This window comes from Salvelinus fontinalis, chromosome 9, assembly GCF_029448725.1.
Source record: "Salvelinus fontinalis isolate EN_2023a chromosome 9, ASM2944872v1, whole genome shotgun sequence".
NCBI classification, from domain to species: domain Eukaryota; kingdom Metazoa; phylum Chordata; class Actinopteri; order Salmoniformes; family Salmonidae; genus Salvelinus; species Salvelinus fontinalis.
In genome coordinates this window covers 37538710-37557356 of record NC_074673.1, presented here as the reverse complement: position 1 = coordinate 37557356, position 18647 = coordinate 37538710, and the positions used below count along the sequence as shown (strand labels likewise).

The 18647-nt window shown below is 42.8% G+C and overlaps 1 protein-coding gene across 3 annotated transcripts in view; it reads right to left on the bottom strand.

Moving 5' to 3' along the window:
• Nucleotides 1–1311: 1311 nt before the first annotated feature.
• cpne2 (copine II) overlaps nt 1312–18647 on the bottom strand; it is a 30201-nt gene continuing 12865 nt past the window's right edge. For 2 of the 3 annotated variants that reach the window (XM_055934293.1, XM_055934294.1), the window contains 6 exons: nt 9899–10032; nt 9539–9593; nt 8119–8170; nt 7770–7903; nt 2581–2817; nt 1312–1816 (listed from right to left, as the gene is read on the bottom strand). In XM_055934293.1, the coding sequence (XP_055790268.1) occupies nt 1709–1816; nt 2581–2817; nt 7770–7903; nt 8119–8170; nt 9539–9593; nt 9899–10032 (720 nt within the window). In that variant the 3' untranslated portion in view covers nt 1312–1708. Of the gene's footprint in view, nt 1817–2580; nt 2818–7769; nt 7904–8118; nt 8171–9538; nt 9594–9898; nt 10033–18417; nt 18478–18647 lie in introns of all 3 variants that reach the window. The other variant, XM_055934295.1, reaches the window with a different exon arrangement.

Here is an 18647-nt window from a genome sequence, read left to right as displayed (position 1 = left end):
GTGACTGACGGACTGATCTACAAATAACATTAAGTAGTTATAATGCAGGTGATTTGTAAATCAGTCAGTCTCGACTCGCATTTAAAGTTGGCTCTAATGTTGAATGTGCCCGGATCAATTTTGTCTAGTCCTTTCAGTGTGTTGCATTATGGGTAAAACATTGTCAGACTTGCGCTAACATGTCAACTGCATGAACTTTACAAAAAAACATGTGATCAAAGGTCAATCCGTTTCTGATAAAGTCACCTTCAAGTTGCTGCAGTTGCTTCTCACCAACTGCACCATGCATTCATCACCTGCATTGTGGGAGGCACTATTTGTCAACCAATCATTAGGGTGTTTTTAGTTGACCCACGTGAATATGACCAGACTTGACTGAACAGGAACCAACTTTGCAGCAATTCTAAAGCTACAGGGGATACAAATGAAATTGATATGAAATTTCACTTTGTGAGTGTGTGCTGTGGGGGTACAGAAACGTTTATTTCGCCATTTATAAAGACAAAAAAGCTCAACACTGATCTTGTTGTTGGAAAACCACTTGTGTCGAGACTGTCGCATTTGACCTCGCCGAATTTCGTCTACAGTCACCTTCGTTAACCTTACTGCTCGAACACACCCAATATTTGTACATCAGTCAGTCACAATTTACCCATGATACATCACGGTTTTGATGCTCTTGAATATGCCATTGGTTGATGCAACGCAACACCTGCGCATCTAATCGGACAGGAACTAGACCCGAATGTATTCATTGCGCACTATCATAGACTTCGATAGACATCGCATCATTGTGTATGTCCCTTTATGGCGTCTATGAGAGCATGGGCAGCGCTATTGAGGCCATCTCTATTTTTGAAGTAGTCCATTTTCTTCTTCTACTACTTGTATAGGAGTTGGCAAACAAACAGAAAGGGCACATAGTGCCACCTGTAATGTTCTGTTTGAACAGGTATAAAGCCAAGGTTGACGATTTACTGCCACCTGCACTTATGAAATGTTTGCTCACAAATATAATTCATTGGCTGATCCCTTCTTTAACCCATAGTCCCACCCAGTTGACTACTTCAAAATGGTGAATGTCCTCAATAGCGCTGCCCATGCTAAAACTGGCTCTTTTTTTGGCCACTAAAGTCCTCTATCTATCTTTAAAGATGAGTCAAGGCTGAATAATCTACAAATCACCTTGCATCATGAATAACTACTCAATATTATTTGTAGATCAGTCAGTCACAATTTACAATTTCTCTCGAACATGGCCATTATGTTGGCTTGACATTATGTTCCAGTCAAACACAGTGCACTGCACAGTGACATTTATGTAAGTTTATTTACCTGAGTGGTAACATAAATACATGGTGAACTTTATAAAATCAATTACAACACCTTCAAGGTACAAGTACAACAAATTACAATTCAATGCATAAAAGATACATAAGAACTTTTCATAAACATTTCCTTTTCAAAACATAGAATATTGTATAAATTTACATTCAGTATACAGTATACACATTTCTCAAATTCCCTTTCCTTTCAGGGGACTGCAAAGTAGTGTTTTTTGCCACATTTTCCTCCTCCACAAAGTCTTGCTTTAAGATGTAAAACAAAATCAGATAAATACATTTAAAAAAACTTTTCATGCACATTGTTTTTTGTAAACAGTGAGTAGATATTTGCAACATGCATGATTAACCAAGGCCTTGGGCTTTCACTCCAATGCTGTGTTGCTAGGCGACAGGTTCCTCTGTTTGAAATACTGTGTGACCTGTTGCGGCAGCTCAGCCAATACTGATTTGGCTAAAGTTTCCTTCGGAGCCTGTTAGAACATGACAGGAAAATAAAAGTCACATTAGAGATCTCTAAATGTCAATGATTTTAAAATAATAATGCATTCGAATCAACTTTCATCCAGTAAATGTTTTTGGAAGTAAAGCTTTTACTGGATCTCTCCATATACTCTGTATTAAAGATGTTTTCATTTCCTGCAGATGGACTGAAGCTACAGATTGCCCACTCCCACAGCCACTTCCACACCCACTCCCAATGCTGCTTACATATGTGATTGAAATAAATCCATTACAGCATCATCTCTAATTTGTCTAGCAACAACAACCTGTCGTGGTTTTAACATAGGGATATAACAGTCATTTTTCCCTGATCTTGTCCACATTCTGATTGTACCCACATTTTTAGACAGGTGTAGACAATTAAAAGATGCAATGTGATCTGATTGTGATCAGGTCTTCTTGACCACCTCCGGAGGTAGTCAGACACACAGATGTCTGGATAGCTTACAAGTGTAGACAGATCTGGACCGTTTAACCATTTAAATCATAATTATCCCACCCTATAAAAATCATTGACAGGTGATGCCATTGACTTATGGCATCAATGTGTGTCTTAAAATAAATATTATTTTGAAAGAATATCTGTCAAATACGTTTCATACAGGGAGGGACCAGGATAACTGGTCACAATGCGGACACAGTGGACAGACACGGCTACACTGTGGGTACAATCAGAATGTGGGAATTTATACAATCCTTTTGTTTCACCCTATTAAACATGTGAGACACTCACATTTCGGAAGTCCCTGAAGGGAACAAACTGCACGATGTCTCTGACTGCCTCCTCTCCTGTGTAGGAGCGTAACACGCTGCTGTCCCCATCCAGGAACTCCATGGCAACAAAGTCTGCATTGCCCACTCCAATAATGATGATTGACATGGGGAGTTTGGCTGCCTGAACAATGGCGTGGCGGGTCTCATCCATGTCACTGATCACCCCATCTGTGATGATCAGCAGAGTGAAGTATTGCTGCAGGGGGAGAAAGAGAGAGATGGGTAGAGAGAAGGGGTGATTCATGGACAAATCCACTCAAAAAATCTTATTTTATTTGTTTATTTTATTAGTCTACTGTTGGTACAGTCCCATAATGTTTTGCATGTCAGCAGTCAAGTTTTCAAGATGTAGGATTTTCAAGAAGCAAAGTGTCACTTGCCACATCATGAAAATTTGACTGCTGACATGCAAAACATTATGGGACTTTATTATCTGTGGACTAATGAAAAAAATACCAAAATATATTTTTTTGTGGATTTTTCTTTTAAGCTTCGGGGATGATGTGAAGGAGACTTGAAGGTGAATATAATCATGTAGGGACAGAGCAGAAAAGTTTGTTCAGACAGAAATGACATTTAGCCAAAATATTTTTAACTGTTCCGTTTAGCCACATGGATTACAGACCGGTTTCAGTATGATGGCTATTGTATAACCACATCTCCGAAGTGACACTGGTGCTGGAATAACAAATTAGGGCTAGATTCAATCGTTATCGCAGAAGTATGGCGGAAGAGCCTCGTTATAACTCGATTGAAGTCTTTCGCGAAGACTGCATGCACGGTAAATGCTGCATATGTCGGCTCAATCGGAAATTACCTTCAAATATGTATGCGGATCTTCCACAATACGGATTGAATCCAGCCCTTAATATTAAGGCAATTAATATCAAAGCTCCATGTCCTCATTGTAGACACACATTTATTTAATAGCTTTTGATGTACATTAACTCAAAACACCTTAGAAGAGCACAGGCAGATTACTGATGATTGCATTACATGGTGGAGAAATTGTTGTACACAGGGAGAGGGAAGATGAGAGACAAGATGAGAAGGAGAAAGCAGAAGCTTTAATACTATCCCATTCCACTCCTGCAAAACAGGAGGGTGGGGGAAGGAGGATTTATATAGTCACACAATCCCTGTCTCCTGTTCTTTCTGCTGCAGTTTGCTGATAGTCATATTTAGCATAGAGATTTACATTTGCTCAGCGTGGCATCATAATGAAATCTTCTTCCAGCTGTAAGGCTGGTTAGAGAGCAGACAGCAGCACAGTCACACTGAATTATCACACACGACCTGGAGAATTAACTGACTGGAGCCCAAAAAGACCCACAAGCACAAATGTCAAAGGCTGTTCTGGTCTTAAGGGATCAACAGATTTCTTAATCATACCGCAGCGCGCAGCCAAAGCAGTAACAGCATGTCTGTCTGATTGTCTAGTGTGAGTCAGTGTAAAGCTATGGTCTAATGACCATCATTTCGTCCTGTGGGTTTATTATGGCCAGGTCAAAACCATGAGGGTCAGAGAGAGCAGCACTTGTGCAGGATGAGAGGGCCTCTAGCTGCTTCTCCAAACACAGCCACTGACACAATACCCTCAGCAGTTCCTACGTTCCATGCTCATCTCTATGTAGAGCACTTCAAACACCCCCCCCCCCCCCCCCCCCCCCCCCCCAACTGTGCCTCTATCTTCCAACCCACTGCTGCTTTCTGTTCTAAAAAAGGAAACAAAGCAATCTGACTGACATCAAATGCCCTGGTAATCATTCAAATGGGAGGGCTAGACCTATGTTAATAAAAATAATCTGTTTTTTTTATCCCGTCTCTGGTCATTGTCAGTGTCCAGTGCTCTAACTAACAGACCACACAAACATGTCCCTCTGGGTGAGAAAAGCTCCATTAATGCTTGGCTAGGTTTTGCTTTAAGTGTGGAATACAGACATTGAGGCATAAAGTGTGGAATACACACATTCGGAGGCCAGGATTAACTCTCTTGGCCTTCTGGCATGGTTGATGTGATGCTGTGATGCTGAGACATCAAGCCCTGCGGGCCCCTCACCAGGGGCACTGGGCTAAGAAGAGAGCTGGGGCTGACTTATTTTCATCCTCTTCTCTCACACACGCACACACGTGCACACAAGCACACACACACACACACACACTCTACATTCATACAGAAGCACACGCATGCACACATTCACTGTTTCAATCGCACTCAACATGCACAAAAATATGTGTGCTTTTACTCACTTAGAGGCATACAGACAGGTATAAGTTGACAAGTTCACAAACACAGCAACACACACACGGCTTGGCTGTTGTCTTTACTAACTGCTCTACAGTAATCTCTGTAGCCTTGTCAGTAGCTTACTCCCACACAAACACAGTCCCTCAGATATGCTAGCTGTTGCGACCCCTTGCTCCTGCCTGCTTCTCGTCAGAGGGGCCACCAGAGCTGGCCTGTGTTTGATAAAAGCACCCTCTCCCCTGCTGTGGACACTGTGAAGTCTGCTGTACTTTAACAGGCCCGCTCATTAGCAAATCATTATCTAAGGGACAGAGACAGACACAGCTACCTCAGCCGATTTGTACACACACACACACACACACACACACACACACACACACACACACACACACACACACACACACACACACACACACACACACACACACACACACACACACACACACACACACACACACACACACACACACACACACACACACACACACACACACACACACACACACACACACAATCATTTTCCAAGCCCAGGGACAGACATCTACAGTGCTTAGCAGGTGATTTGTGAGTGCATACGTGCACACACATCAAGGTATTTATCTCTTCCATTTCCTAAACCTTGTGAAGTGAACACAATAGCTAATTTGTCTTGTTTTTACAGTAAATATACCAGCAAATTGCAGTAAAATTATTCTTGGTCTCTCTAGTTCTCTCTTGTTTCGCTCATATTCTCTGGGGTGACAGGGTGCAATTAGGGACAAAAAGCTCACAGGAGCCTAAAGGATAATTAATAATAACAAGTTATTACTTCCTCCAAACCTACAGGCTGTGTACATCTGAATGTGAAGCCAGGAAACAGAAGGTCCAAAGAGGGGTCTGGACTGTATTTTCACTATTTTCAGGGCATAAGAATGTTATCTATACTCTTAACTGGGACATTCTGTCCTGGTCTGTCTTCCTTCCCTGGAGGAAAATACTTGTTAACTGTCTCATTCTAGGCTGTTCACATACTTAGAAAAAAGGGTTCCAAAATGGTTCTGCGGCTGTCCTCATAGGAGAACCCTTTTTGGTTCCAGGTAGAATTAATTGGGGTTCCATGTAGAATGCTCTGTGGAAAGGGTTCTACGTGGAGCCCAAATGGGTAATACCTGGAATCAAAAGGAGTTCCTCAAATGGTTCTCCTATCGGGACAGCCCAAAAACGCTTTTTGGTTCTAGATAGCACCTTTTTTTCTGAGAGTGTAGAGTTGCTGTCACATCCTTGCGGTCACATTCTCCAGTGCTGCATCTCTGTCAAGAGTCAGATCCCTCACCCGTCACAGAGCAGAGACAGAGAGAGACCATTCTGTTGGACTGCAAAGAGAAAGGAACAGACCTCTAATTCACCTTCTATGAATAACTACAGATATAGGATCTTAATTTGAGACAGTTTGCTACAGCAGGCAAATAATCCTGCAGCAACAAGAATTGTGAATTATTATGTGGATTATAATTAATGGACATTTTTGGAGGGGTTGATCCATTTTTCAAAAATCAAGTGTGAAATTTCAAAGTGGAAATTACAAACTTCAGAATGTTTTTTAAACTTTAAATACACTACAAGGTATTTAATTTTCTGCATTGCAGGAAAGTTCCCCTGCAACAGGGGGATCACAATATCATCCTACATCTGTATAATTGAAAGGGGATTTTAATGGCTGCTGTCCTCTTCTCTCCTCTGGGCTGGTAATAAGAGCAGAGAGAAATTGCGAGCGCTGTTCAAAATGCCTCTGCAGACTTTGAACTGACAACTAGAAGCAAAGTTTTCTCACAAAGCAATTAGGATCTCTGTTAGTGCTGGATCCAACTCTCCCTCTTACATACCCTGAGTCCAAAACACACACACACACACACACACACACACACACACACACACACACACACACACACACACACACACACACACACACACACACACACACACACACACACACACACACACAAAACACACATACACAGCTTGCTGATAGGCCCATGAGAAAAGCAGTAAGGGGACTCATTATTTTCTGATTACAGCATGCTGAGCAGCTCTGAGAGGAACAGACCTGTCTGAGAGACACAGGAAAGAATTGTTCTTAAAGGGAAAGCTGTCCAACGGGCTGAATTCTTTTCATTGTAACTGTGATGACTCCACCAATAATCTGGAGTCCGTAATGTCTCATTATGCATGAGCAGTAGAGTACAGAGCACTAGTGTTGTAAAAACAGGGATGAGTGGAAAGTGTTTGAATAGGGTGTGTGTAGAGTAGATTATGTAGTAAATACTCCAGCTATTTTCCATATTGTTAGATATGGCTTTTGAGTTGCTTCAGCTGTGGTGAGGGTATGTTTTCCATGGAAATGTAATCTTTCTTTAAAAACCTCTACCCCGGATCAAGAAGATGTCATGTAAGGACTCAGTGGTAATATCTTTCCAACCATGTGAATGTTCAACGGTTCTGTGACTTCAGGAGCTCTGGGTTACAGTTGGAAACCTATCACATGGTCAGCCTGTGTGCTACCATAACTGGCCACTCAGGCAGTGGAACAGTGCTCGTGTTTACTATTTACTACAAAGTGCACCCGCCTCTAAAGTCAATAAGTATTGGTAATGTGGGGGGATTTACATGTCATTTAGAACTGGTAATGTGGGGGGATTTACATGTCATTTAGAACTGGTAATGTGGGGGGATTTACATGTCATTTAGAACTGGTAATGTGGGGGGATTTACATGTCATTTAGAACGGGTAATGTTGACTCATACTAATGACATGAGTTTGGATGGCCATCTTAAACAGCAAAATGATACATTCAATAGAATGAAAATGGATAAACAATGAAACAATGAAAGTAGTGGTCCTAATAGTGCTAACAAGCACTCACCGCAGCAGTCTCCTGTTGCAGGGCCTGGGTGGCGAAGCGGGCCACATGGGTGATGATGGGGGAGAAGTTGGTTGGGCCGTAGAAGCGGATGTGAGGCAGGCAGGCAGAGTAGGCCTGGGCAATCCCCTCCACACCTGACCACAGGAAACAGGAAACCCACATGGAAACCATGTCATGGAAAATGCTTGACAGCAAACTCAGACTCTATGCAGAGGATTTTAGTATGGTACTTCTCTAATACATTAGACAGAAGTCCAACTCCATTGAAAAAGCAAGAAACCAACTCTGGTAAGTACAGCCTGTAGTAAGGTTTTAAACAGGAGTTACAGATAACATAGTAGTTGCTCACCTTGGCAGAATGGATTGGTCGGGTCAAAGTTGATGGCAAATTCATGAGACACCTGCAGGTTCAGGAGACAAAGAAACAAGCCTCAGGTGCTGAAATGGAAAATTCAGAATGTCCAATGGCTGTGAGAGAGACATTATAGGAATGCAGGTGCAGTAGAAATATGAATTTGTATTGTTTAATTGTAACTGGTGAGAAAAGTAGTGAATTCAGTATGTGATCAAATTGTATAATTATTCCCTCCCCCAATTCTGTTTCTGTCACTTTATCTATTCTATTTAGCTTTCCTTCTTGCCAATTCCATTACATACATTCCCATCCCTGCAGTGCCCTTTCATTCCCATCCCTGCAGTGCCCTTTCATTCACATCCCTGCAGTGCCCTTTCATTCCCATCCCTGCAGTGCCCTTTCATTCACATCCCTGCAGTGGCCTTTCATTCCCATCCCTGCAGTGCCCTTTCATTCCCATCCCTGCAGTGCCCTTTCATTCCCATCCCTGCAGTGCCCTTTCATTCCCATTCCTGCAGTGCCCTTTCATTCCCATCCCTGCAGTGCCCTTTCATTCCCATCCCTGCAGTGCCCTTTCATTCCCATTCCTGCAGTGCCCTTTCATTCCCATCCCTGCAATGCCCTTTCATTCCCATCCCTGCAGTGCCCTTTCATTCCCATCCCTGCAGTGCCCTTTCATTCCCATCCCTGCAGTGCCCTTTCATTCCCATCCCTGCAGTGCCCTTTCATTCCCATTCCTGCAGTGCCCTTTCATTCCCATCCCTGCAGTGCCCTTTCATTCCCATTCCTGCAGTGCCCTTTCATTCCCATCCCTGCAGTGCCCTTTCATTCCCATCCCTGCAGTGCCCTTTCATTCCCATTCCTGCAGTGCCCTTTCATTCCCATTCCTGCAGTGCCCTTTCATTCCCATTCCTGCAGTGCCCTTTCATTCCCATCCCTGCAGTGCCCTTTCATTCCCATTCCTGCAGTGCCCTTTCATTCCCATTCCTGCAGTGCCCTTTCATTCCCATCCCTGCAATGCCCTTTCATTCCCATCCCTGCAATGCCCTTTCATTACCATTTTTTCAACCTCTTGCTCTCTCCTTCCTCTCGTTTTCTCAGACCACAGATGGGTTAAACCTCCCTAAATGCTTCCCATACAGTATCTGAAAGCAGGGCTAAATATTCTGTCTATTTCTGTTGCTCATCCTCCTCTTCCCTTTGTCCTTTACATCAGTGCAGTGCCATGGCAACCCAGATGGGACGACAGTTGTATAATCATTGGATTATGCATGTATTATACAGACTCTTTATCTCCGTGATAGCGCTCTCTTCCAGTCGCCCTCTTCTCTTTAACACTCCTTTGGCTCTACTTCTATCATATGTAGTGTGCTGTGAAGACACACACTCGCATACAGACAGTACATACACTTACCTTCCAGTCTGGAGGGAGTTGAGCCCCAAATCCCAGAGCAGGAAACATTTTGTCACTGAGGAAGTATTGCAACAGATTGACAGTGTTGAGCTACTTCATCAAAATTCAACATACAATTTTGCATTACGGAATGTTGCAATACACCTGGGTTGGTACTTTATCATAAACAATTAAACCTACCCACACAATCTGATATTTTGAAGTGACAAAGATTATGACTGAGTAGACACAGAATTAGAAGAGTTGAAGGGACCTTTTCGTGACTTAAGACTGATGTATTATGAAACATATTATACTGTATGTATCTGTGATATGATCATATTGAGTCCTGTCATTAATGTTTACTATAACGGGACTCACGTGTCATAGTCCTGGATGATCTGGCCCACAGCCAGGATGGCGGACAGGTACTCGTTGCTGCCCAGAGGATTGATGTAGTGAAGAGAGGAGGGCTCCCGGGGGTTCCCATTAGATGCTGTGAAGTCAATGCCAACCTACAGGAATAGCAAGACAGGAGACACACATGCTCACAAACGCAAACAAAGCCTATAAATCGGTTCAAAATATGAACGGATGTGGAGCGTATAAATAGATTCCGGCCTTATTTCAGGATCCTGTCCTCAGGAAAAGTGACTTCATTCAGAAGGTTACAATATAAACATGCTAATTTGCTCAAAGATTACAACTGACGTTGTAAGTCATGCAGAAGTCATGCAGAAGAACAGCTCCTGGTTGTTAATTAAGAGCGAGATTGACACGATTAAATTAGCAAAAATGTAAAGGTAATCAAATTGTACAACTGAAGATCAACACAGGAGGAAAAGATTGACAGAGAGTGAGTTAAAAGACCAATCTTCATCGTGGTAGCTAGCTCTAACTGTTTACTGGTGGTAACCATAGCAACATGGCCACTGAGGCAGCGCTAGCAGTGACAGCAGCAGCGGAGTCTGAGAGACTTTCCCCCCTTTTTTTTGAATACCCAGCAGAAATCAAATCAGAGAAAGGAATAATCAATTTTAAACACAGAATTCTGAGGGAGAACCCAGGAACTTTGTTTGCCGACTGCTCACAGTGAGGCTGCACTCAGCTCTGTTGTGCAGGACTTCCCCACCTTAAGGAAGATGGCAGAAAGCAAAAAAGAAAAGGACAGCACCCCGACCTCTCCCCTCACCTCAGGCACCCCAACAGCAGGGCTATCCTCCCCCCTGCCTGCCTACAACCATTAGAGCCAAGACCACACTACCATCAGTAACCCATACCTCTATCACAGCCAGCCTGTCTCTCAACAGGCTGGCTGTGATAGAGGTATGGGTTACTGAGCTGAAAGAGCAGCCCCCCAGCTACACCACCACCAGCCCAGACACTGAGCTTCTACAGGACCAGATCAACCAGTGCAGGACCCAGCTGAAGAACTCTGTCCAGGAGCTGAGAGAGAGCCTTACCACAGCGCCTGAGGAGGTAAAGGCCACCATGAGAGAGCTGGTGCGGGTAAAGGAGGAGATGGCAAAGGAGTTGTTTGTCATCAAGAGGATGCTACAGCACAGAGAACAGACTGTAGAGACTCCCAGAGAGAAGCTGCAGCCCCTCACCACCCCTAACAACCCCACTGACCCTCCTTTACCCCCCCCCCCCCCCATACAGACAACACTTTACCCACACCCCCAGTCAACAAGGAGGCTCACATGGAGACACTTACTACAGAGAGAAGCTCTCTGCCCCCCCCCCCCCCCCCCCCCCCCCGACACACCCCCACACACACCTCCATGTACACAGGCCCTGTGTACTCCAGCCCGAGACCGTAAACGCACTAATCTGGTAAAACCCACTGAGGTGGCCATCCTCATTGACTCAAATGGGAAATTCATCCAAGAAGATAAACTCTTCCTCCAACACAAGGTGTGCAAAATATGGTGCCCAAAAACACAGGGAGCACTCCACATCCTGTCCCAGCCTGACTTTGGCACACCAGGCCACATTATTATCCACACTGGCACCAACAACCTGCGAGAGGACCAGGAGAGAGTAGGCAGCCTGGTCAACAGAGTAGCAGAGAGGGGAGCAGGAGAGAGTAGGCAGCCTGGTCAACAGAGTAGCAGAGAGGGCCTCTGAGCGGTTCCCCAACTCCCACATCACCATCTCCACTCTGCTGCCCCGCAAAGACTTTCATCCCCGTACCATTCAGAAAGTCAACGCTGACATCACCAGAGGGTGTGGCCTACTCCCGAACGTACACGTTGCTCACCACCCAACAATCACCCCTGAGCATCTGCACGACCACTCCCACCTGAGGAAGCAGACAGTAGGGATGTTTGCCAAGTCTCTAAAGGACGTGGCACTTGGTAGACAAACACCCCATGCCGCACTGGACATAGGACCACCCAGAGACCCTTACCAGAACACTGCACCACCAAGGAGCCCCAGGCCCATTCAACGCCACACCAGACCCAGCGCACCCCACAGGCCCCACCCACCACCAGAGCATCACCACTTCCATCGGCTTAGCCAGACCGGACCGGGCCCAGCCTACTACCCCGCACCAGACCACCACTCCTACCAGACCAGAGAGGAAGCCCCACGGCCCAGAACTGGCCCTCCTCCACTCCACAGGGCCCAACAGCAGGACCAGCGCAGCTACGCGGAGGTCGTCAGAGGACAGGAGAACCTTGTAGGATTAAGTGAGATTAAACAGCTCCTCCAATACATCTGCACTAAACTGCACTAAACACACATGGACGCATGCACGCACACACACACACACACACACACACACACACACACACACACACACACACACACACACACACACACACACACACACACACACACACACAAACACACACACACACACACACCTGTTGTACTAGAATTTACTTGTTCAATGAAAAGAAATATTTATATATATAACAGAAAGAATGTTAGCTGTTATCCTGTTTATCTCACTCAACTTATTAGTTAGTAGTTACTGTATTTCTGACTGCTATTCTTTCTTTTTGCAACATGAAATCACTATCAGTTAGCATGTGGAACATTCAGGGCCTAAACTTATCAACCTTTGGACTGAAGAGTTTAGCACTGGGGTTCAACAAAAATCTTAAGGATGTTGATGTCATCATTCTGCAGGAGACATGGTGTAAGGCTGACATTGTCACTCACTGCCCCACAGGTTACAGAGAGGTAATTGTGCCGTCACAAAAACACAGCTCTGTCAATAGAGGCAGAGACTCTGGAGGACTGATCATTTGGTACAAATCCGAACTACATCTAATCGATCCCCTCAAAATTGGCAAATATCACATTTGGTTAAAACTGAAAAAATAATTTGTACTGACAGAAAAAGATGTGTTCCTTTGCGCAATATATATCCCCCCTCTTAGAATCCCCATATTACTCAGAGGAGATCTTCCCCACCCTTGAGGAAGAGACGTGCCATTTCCAGGCCCAGGGAAATGTGCTCATCTGTGGGGACACAAATGCGCACACAGGAACACTACCTGATCTAACGAGCACACGAGGGGACAGCTTTATTACAGGCCATACTGTTTCTAACTGTCTTCATCTCCCCCATAGAAACAACAGTGACAGCACCGTCAACAAAAACGGAAGGGATCTGTTGCAGCTCTGTAGAAGCTTGGGTCTGTACGTTGTCAATGGTAGGTTACGGGGGGACTCTTTGGGGAGATTCACCTACTGCTCACCTCTTGGCCACAGTACAGTAGACTATATGATCACAGACATTGACCCTTTGTCTCTCAGCTCATTCACTGTCAACCCACTAATACCTCTGTCTGATCACAGCCAAATTACGTTTTTCCTCAAAAGAACAGACATGGAAACAACCACACATTCACAGCCCAGTAAGCTGTATAACATCAGAAATTCATACAGATGGGCCCAAAACAGCACAGAAGAATACCAGAAAGCAACCTGGAACCAAAATATCCAAACACTCTTAGATAACTTTCTGGATACCACATTCACTCACAGTAAAGAAGGCCTCAATCTAGCAGTACAAAACATCAACTATATATTCAGGCAAACGGCAAAAGAAGCACAATTGAAATTGATAAAAAACAAAACAAAAAAGATCCCAGATGACAACTGGTTTGATGCAGATTGTAAAATTATAAGGAAAAAACTTAGAACACTATCCAACCATAAGCACAGAGACCCAAATAATGGTGAATTACGCCATTCATTACTGTGAGCCTTTAAAACTCTATAAACGTACATTCAGAACCAAAAAAGCACAGTACAACAGCAAGCAGCTGACACTAATTGAGGAGTCCATAAACACACACAACTTCTGGCAAAATTGGGAAAAACTAAAAAAATCTAAACAAGAGGAATTAGCGATACAAAATGGTGACATATGGACAACCCATTTTAAAACCCTCCACAACACCGTTCAAATTGACACAAACGCAGAACAACGCCAAATTCATGAGAAGTTGAATGGATTAGAAAAAGCTATAAAGGACAATCAAAATCCACTGGACTCCCCAATTACTGACCAGGAGCTCTATAAGAAACTTCAGGCTCTCAAATTTAAAAAGGCATGCGGACCTGATGGCATCCTAAATGAGATGCTCAAACTCACTAGTGCAAAATTTCAATTGGCTTTATTAAAACTGTTTAATTTGATCCTGAGTGTAGGTTATTTCCCTGACATCTGGAATCAAGGACTCATAACACCAATCTTTAAGAACGGAGACAAATTTGACCCTAACAATTACAGAGGCATTTGTGTGAACAGTAACCTGGGGAAGGTTTTCTGTAGTATTATCAATGTAAGAGTTCTAAACTTCCTTAATAAGCACAATGTCTTCAGTAAAAGCCAAATTGGATTTATACCAAAACATTGCACAACTGATCATATTTACACCGGGGCACAAACCCCATTGAAACCCTGGGACAAACACCCCATTGAAACCCTGCATGCTGAGTTCTGTAAGATTCTCCTACATGTCCAGAGGAAAACTACAAACAATGCATGCAGGGCAGAATTAGGCCAATATCCACTAATAATAAAAACTCCAAAAAGAGCAATTAAGTTTTGGAAACATCTAAAATACAGTGACCCCCTCTCATATCATTACCAAGCCCTGCAATGCCAAGAGCTGAGCAAAGAAAAGAGTCCCCTCATCCAGCTGGTTCTGGGGCTGAGTTCACAAACCTGTTCTACTAACACACTGAAGCCTCAGGACCAGCACATCCAATCAATCAGAATAAACCAAATTACAATACAGTCAAAACAAAACTACATTGCTTATTGGGAAACACAAGCACAAACACAAAGCAAAATGCAGTGCTATCTGGCCCTAAATCGACAGTACACCGGGGCTAAATATTTGACCATGGTTACTGATCAAAACCTTGACAAAGTACAGGCTCAGTGAGCACAGCCTTGCCATTGAGAAGGGTAGACACAGGAAAACCTGGCTCCCTGTAGAGGAAAGGCTGTGCAACCACTGCACAACAGCAGAACCTGAGACGGAGCTGCATTTCCTGACAAAATGTCAAAAATATAAAACAATTAGAGAGTGTCATTTCCCCAAATTTGAAACCCTTATTCAAGGTTTCAAGACCTCTCTGATGAGGATAGGCTGCCCGTCCTGTTGGGGGAGGACGCAGAGAGCTGTGGGTTGGCAGCGCACTACATTGCTGCCTGCCATAAGTTGAGGGACAGTGTCTGACAGACCAATCAACCTGCACATGTACTCTACTGTATGCTTATTGTTATTGTTGAATGTATGGTTATTTTGACCCTTGGTTATTGTTGTTACTGTTGTCCCGTTGACAACTTTGATTCTCTTTTTTTTTTGTGTTTTTTTATATTGTAAATATCTAAAATAAGCTTTGGCAATATGTACATTGTTACGTCATGCCAATAAAGCGAATTGAATTGAATTGAGAGAGAGAGAAAGAGAGGGAGAGAGAGAGAGAGATGATAGATAGATAGATAGATAGATAGATAGATAGATAGATAGATAGATAGATAGATAGATAGATAGATAGATAGATAGATAGATAGATAGATAGATAGATAGATTGGACAGAATTAGGGTGCCACGTCTTATGCCCGACCGCATGCGTCTCAATCAAGCTCTAGGTAAGATGATGAGTGTGCTGATCAGGCAACTGACTCACATCTTCAGCTTTAACTCCCTTTAGTACAGATGAAGTACCACACTGTTTCTTAAACATATCTCTAACCCTTGTTACACTCTTAGAAAAAAAGGTGCTATCCAGAACCTAAAAGGGTTCTCGTATGGGGACAGTCGAAGAACCCTTTTGGAACCCTTTTCTATAAAAGTGTAGAGCTTCCGAAAGAACTGTCCCCATAGGAGAACCCTTTTAGCTAATGTACAATCAGATGACCTCATAGATGAACACTGTTCTACTGAGGACTGCTCCTCACCGCAGGCCTGACCTTTAAGCTGGTCTGACCAGTGTTGTAATACTGCTTTTATTACAATGTTATAAATATTGTGCTATATAGTCAAGAACGTTTTTCCTGCAACTACCACAAACACTGTTTTCTTCAGTTCCAGTTTCTTCAGTTCTCCTCATCTGCATCTCTGTAGAGAAGATTTCCCCTCGAACAGATTAGCATTAACAGATGCAGATGCATGCTAAGTATAATTGAATTCCGTGGAACAGAGAGAGAGAGCCCTGGGTCTCTCACAAAAGAAAAGAGAGAGAGAGAGAAAACAGATTAAGAGAACTGCAGCAAGCACAGTTGAGGATTTAGATTCACATTCCTTCCCAAACACCAATCTCGACTGAATTATAACATGCTGGTGAACTATTTCAATATTTGAATTATCATAGTGGATTAAGGTAATGGTGTTATAATCTTACTGGGGGTTTGAACACATTTAAAAATAAAAAAAATAAGGATATACATAATTTGACCCAGTAGAAATAGGAGTATCTCCTCTTTTAAAACCAGATACATTTAATAAGACTGTCAGGAATCATTGCACATTTCCTAGGTTTTAGAAAATGTAAACTAAAAAACAAAATCTTATTGATACAGTACAAACACAAATTCCATTGGTCTCTCAAGGGTGACCTATAAGATGTAGCCACCTAAAGCCAAACCATCAAGTTGTGTCTTTCCAGTCATACCCCTATATTGTTTTCTGTCTCTCTCTCTCTCTCTTTCATTCTTGCAAAGACAGTCTCCTCTGGCACAAAACACAGTAACTATGGAAACACAAATGTTATATTTGCTGATAAAAAAAATGACAATAACATTGGGATAAAATAATTGGTTGAACAGGACCACACATAACCTGCTCATCAGAACAATGTCTGTGGTCCACAACCACATAAATAAACACAACTAGTCACATACAGGTAACTAAATAGTTGTGGCAAGATGGAACAAGTTAATATTACCATTCAGGAAATAATAAAAAAACAGGTGGAGTTTTTTTGTGGCTACAAAGTATCTACAGAATATGGGCATAAAAGTCTACATTCTCTCTTGGTATGTACTAAAGTATTTACAGTATGCAACAACATGTCATCATGGAGGTAACAGTTGTTTTTACACGTTTCTAAACCCTGGGTGCTGAGAACATAGATAAAACACATATTTTTGCAGAACAAAGGGCACAGTTCCTCTGAGTATTCCACGGTAGCACGGATACGTAAGTGGTGGAGGTGTAAAGTGTTTCAGCACCATTGGAGATAAATACCCTGGCTGGCCAATAACGGAGCTCTGACACAAAGGTGTGACATCACCAGGGACGCACAAAGTTTCTGCCATCAGCCTGAGCCAAAAATAGACCAATGATGATTTTATCCTACTACAGAGAATTCTGAACCTACCATGTTTCCAAAGATGTACAGTACTGTAAGGTGCATTTAATGAATGAAGTAGCATTATGCAAGTGTTTTTTTTTCTTCAAATAAAAATGTTTACGTTATGTTAAAATATACACCCCCGTTCAAAAGTTTGGGGTCACTTAGAAATGGTCTTGTTTTTGAAAGAAAATATAAAAAATTGTCCATTAAAGCTCAGTTGTGCACCGGGGCCTCCCACTCCTCTTTCTATTCTGGTTAGAGCCAGTTTGCACTGTTCTATGAAGGGAGTAGTACACAGCGTTGTACGAGATCTTTAGTTTCTTGGCAATTCTCACATGGAATAGCCTTCATTTCTCAGAACAAGAATAGACTAACGAGTTTCAGAAGAAGGTTCTTAGTTTCTGGCCATTTTGAGCCTGTAATCGAACCCACAAATGCTGATGCTCCAGATACTCAACTAGTCTAAAGAAGGCCAGTTTTATTGCTTCTTTAATCAGTAGAACAGTTTTCAGCTGTGCTAACATAATTGCAAAAGGGTTTTCTAATGATCAATTAGCCTTTTAAAATGATAAACTTGGATTAGCTAACACAACGTGCCATTGGAACACAGGAGTGATGGTTGCTGATAATGGGCCTCTGTACGCCTATGTAGATATTCCATTAAAAATCAGCCATTTCCAGCTATAATAGTCATTTACAACATTAATAACGTTTACACTGTATTTCTGATCTATTTGATGTTATTTTAACGGACAGAAAATGTAATTTTCTTTTTTTTTAAAGGACATTTCTAAGTGACCCCAAACTTTCGAACTATAGTGTATTTCAAAAGGTATTCGTTAGTATGTGTGCGTACATACAGTACGTGTGTGTGTGTGCGCAGTGTGTTTGTGTTCCATCCTGAGTTATGTGTAATTTTACATATTGGAGTTCATTGCCAGGGGTAGGTGGATGTCTGAGTTACTGTAGGTGGGTGGCAGAGACGGTTGAGAGTAGGAGTAAAGGGTCAGAGTTTACAGGTAGAGTGGGAGACACACTGAGTTGAGTGATGACCTCATACTCACAGTGAACATGATCTGGCATCCACCTAAAATATAGTCCAGGAAGGTATAGTCCCTTTCAACCTGAGGAGACATTATTCAAACATTATTCAAACTCTGTTCATACTATTCCATACTCAAGCAAGTTCAAATTGTTTTTCCTATGGATAAATAATTGGAGGAGGCGTGGCAGTGGCACTTTGATAGGATTCAGTAATTGGCTGCCTGAACAAAGGTGATTACTGCAGGCAGAA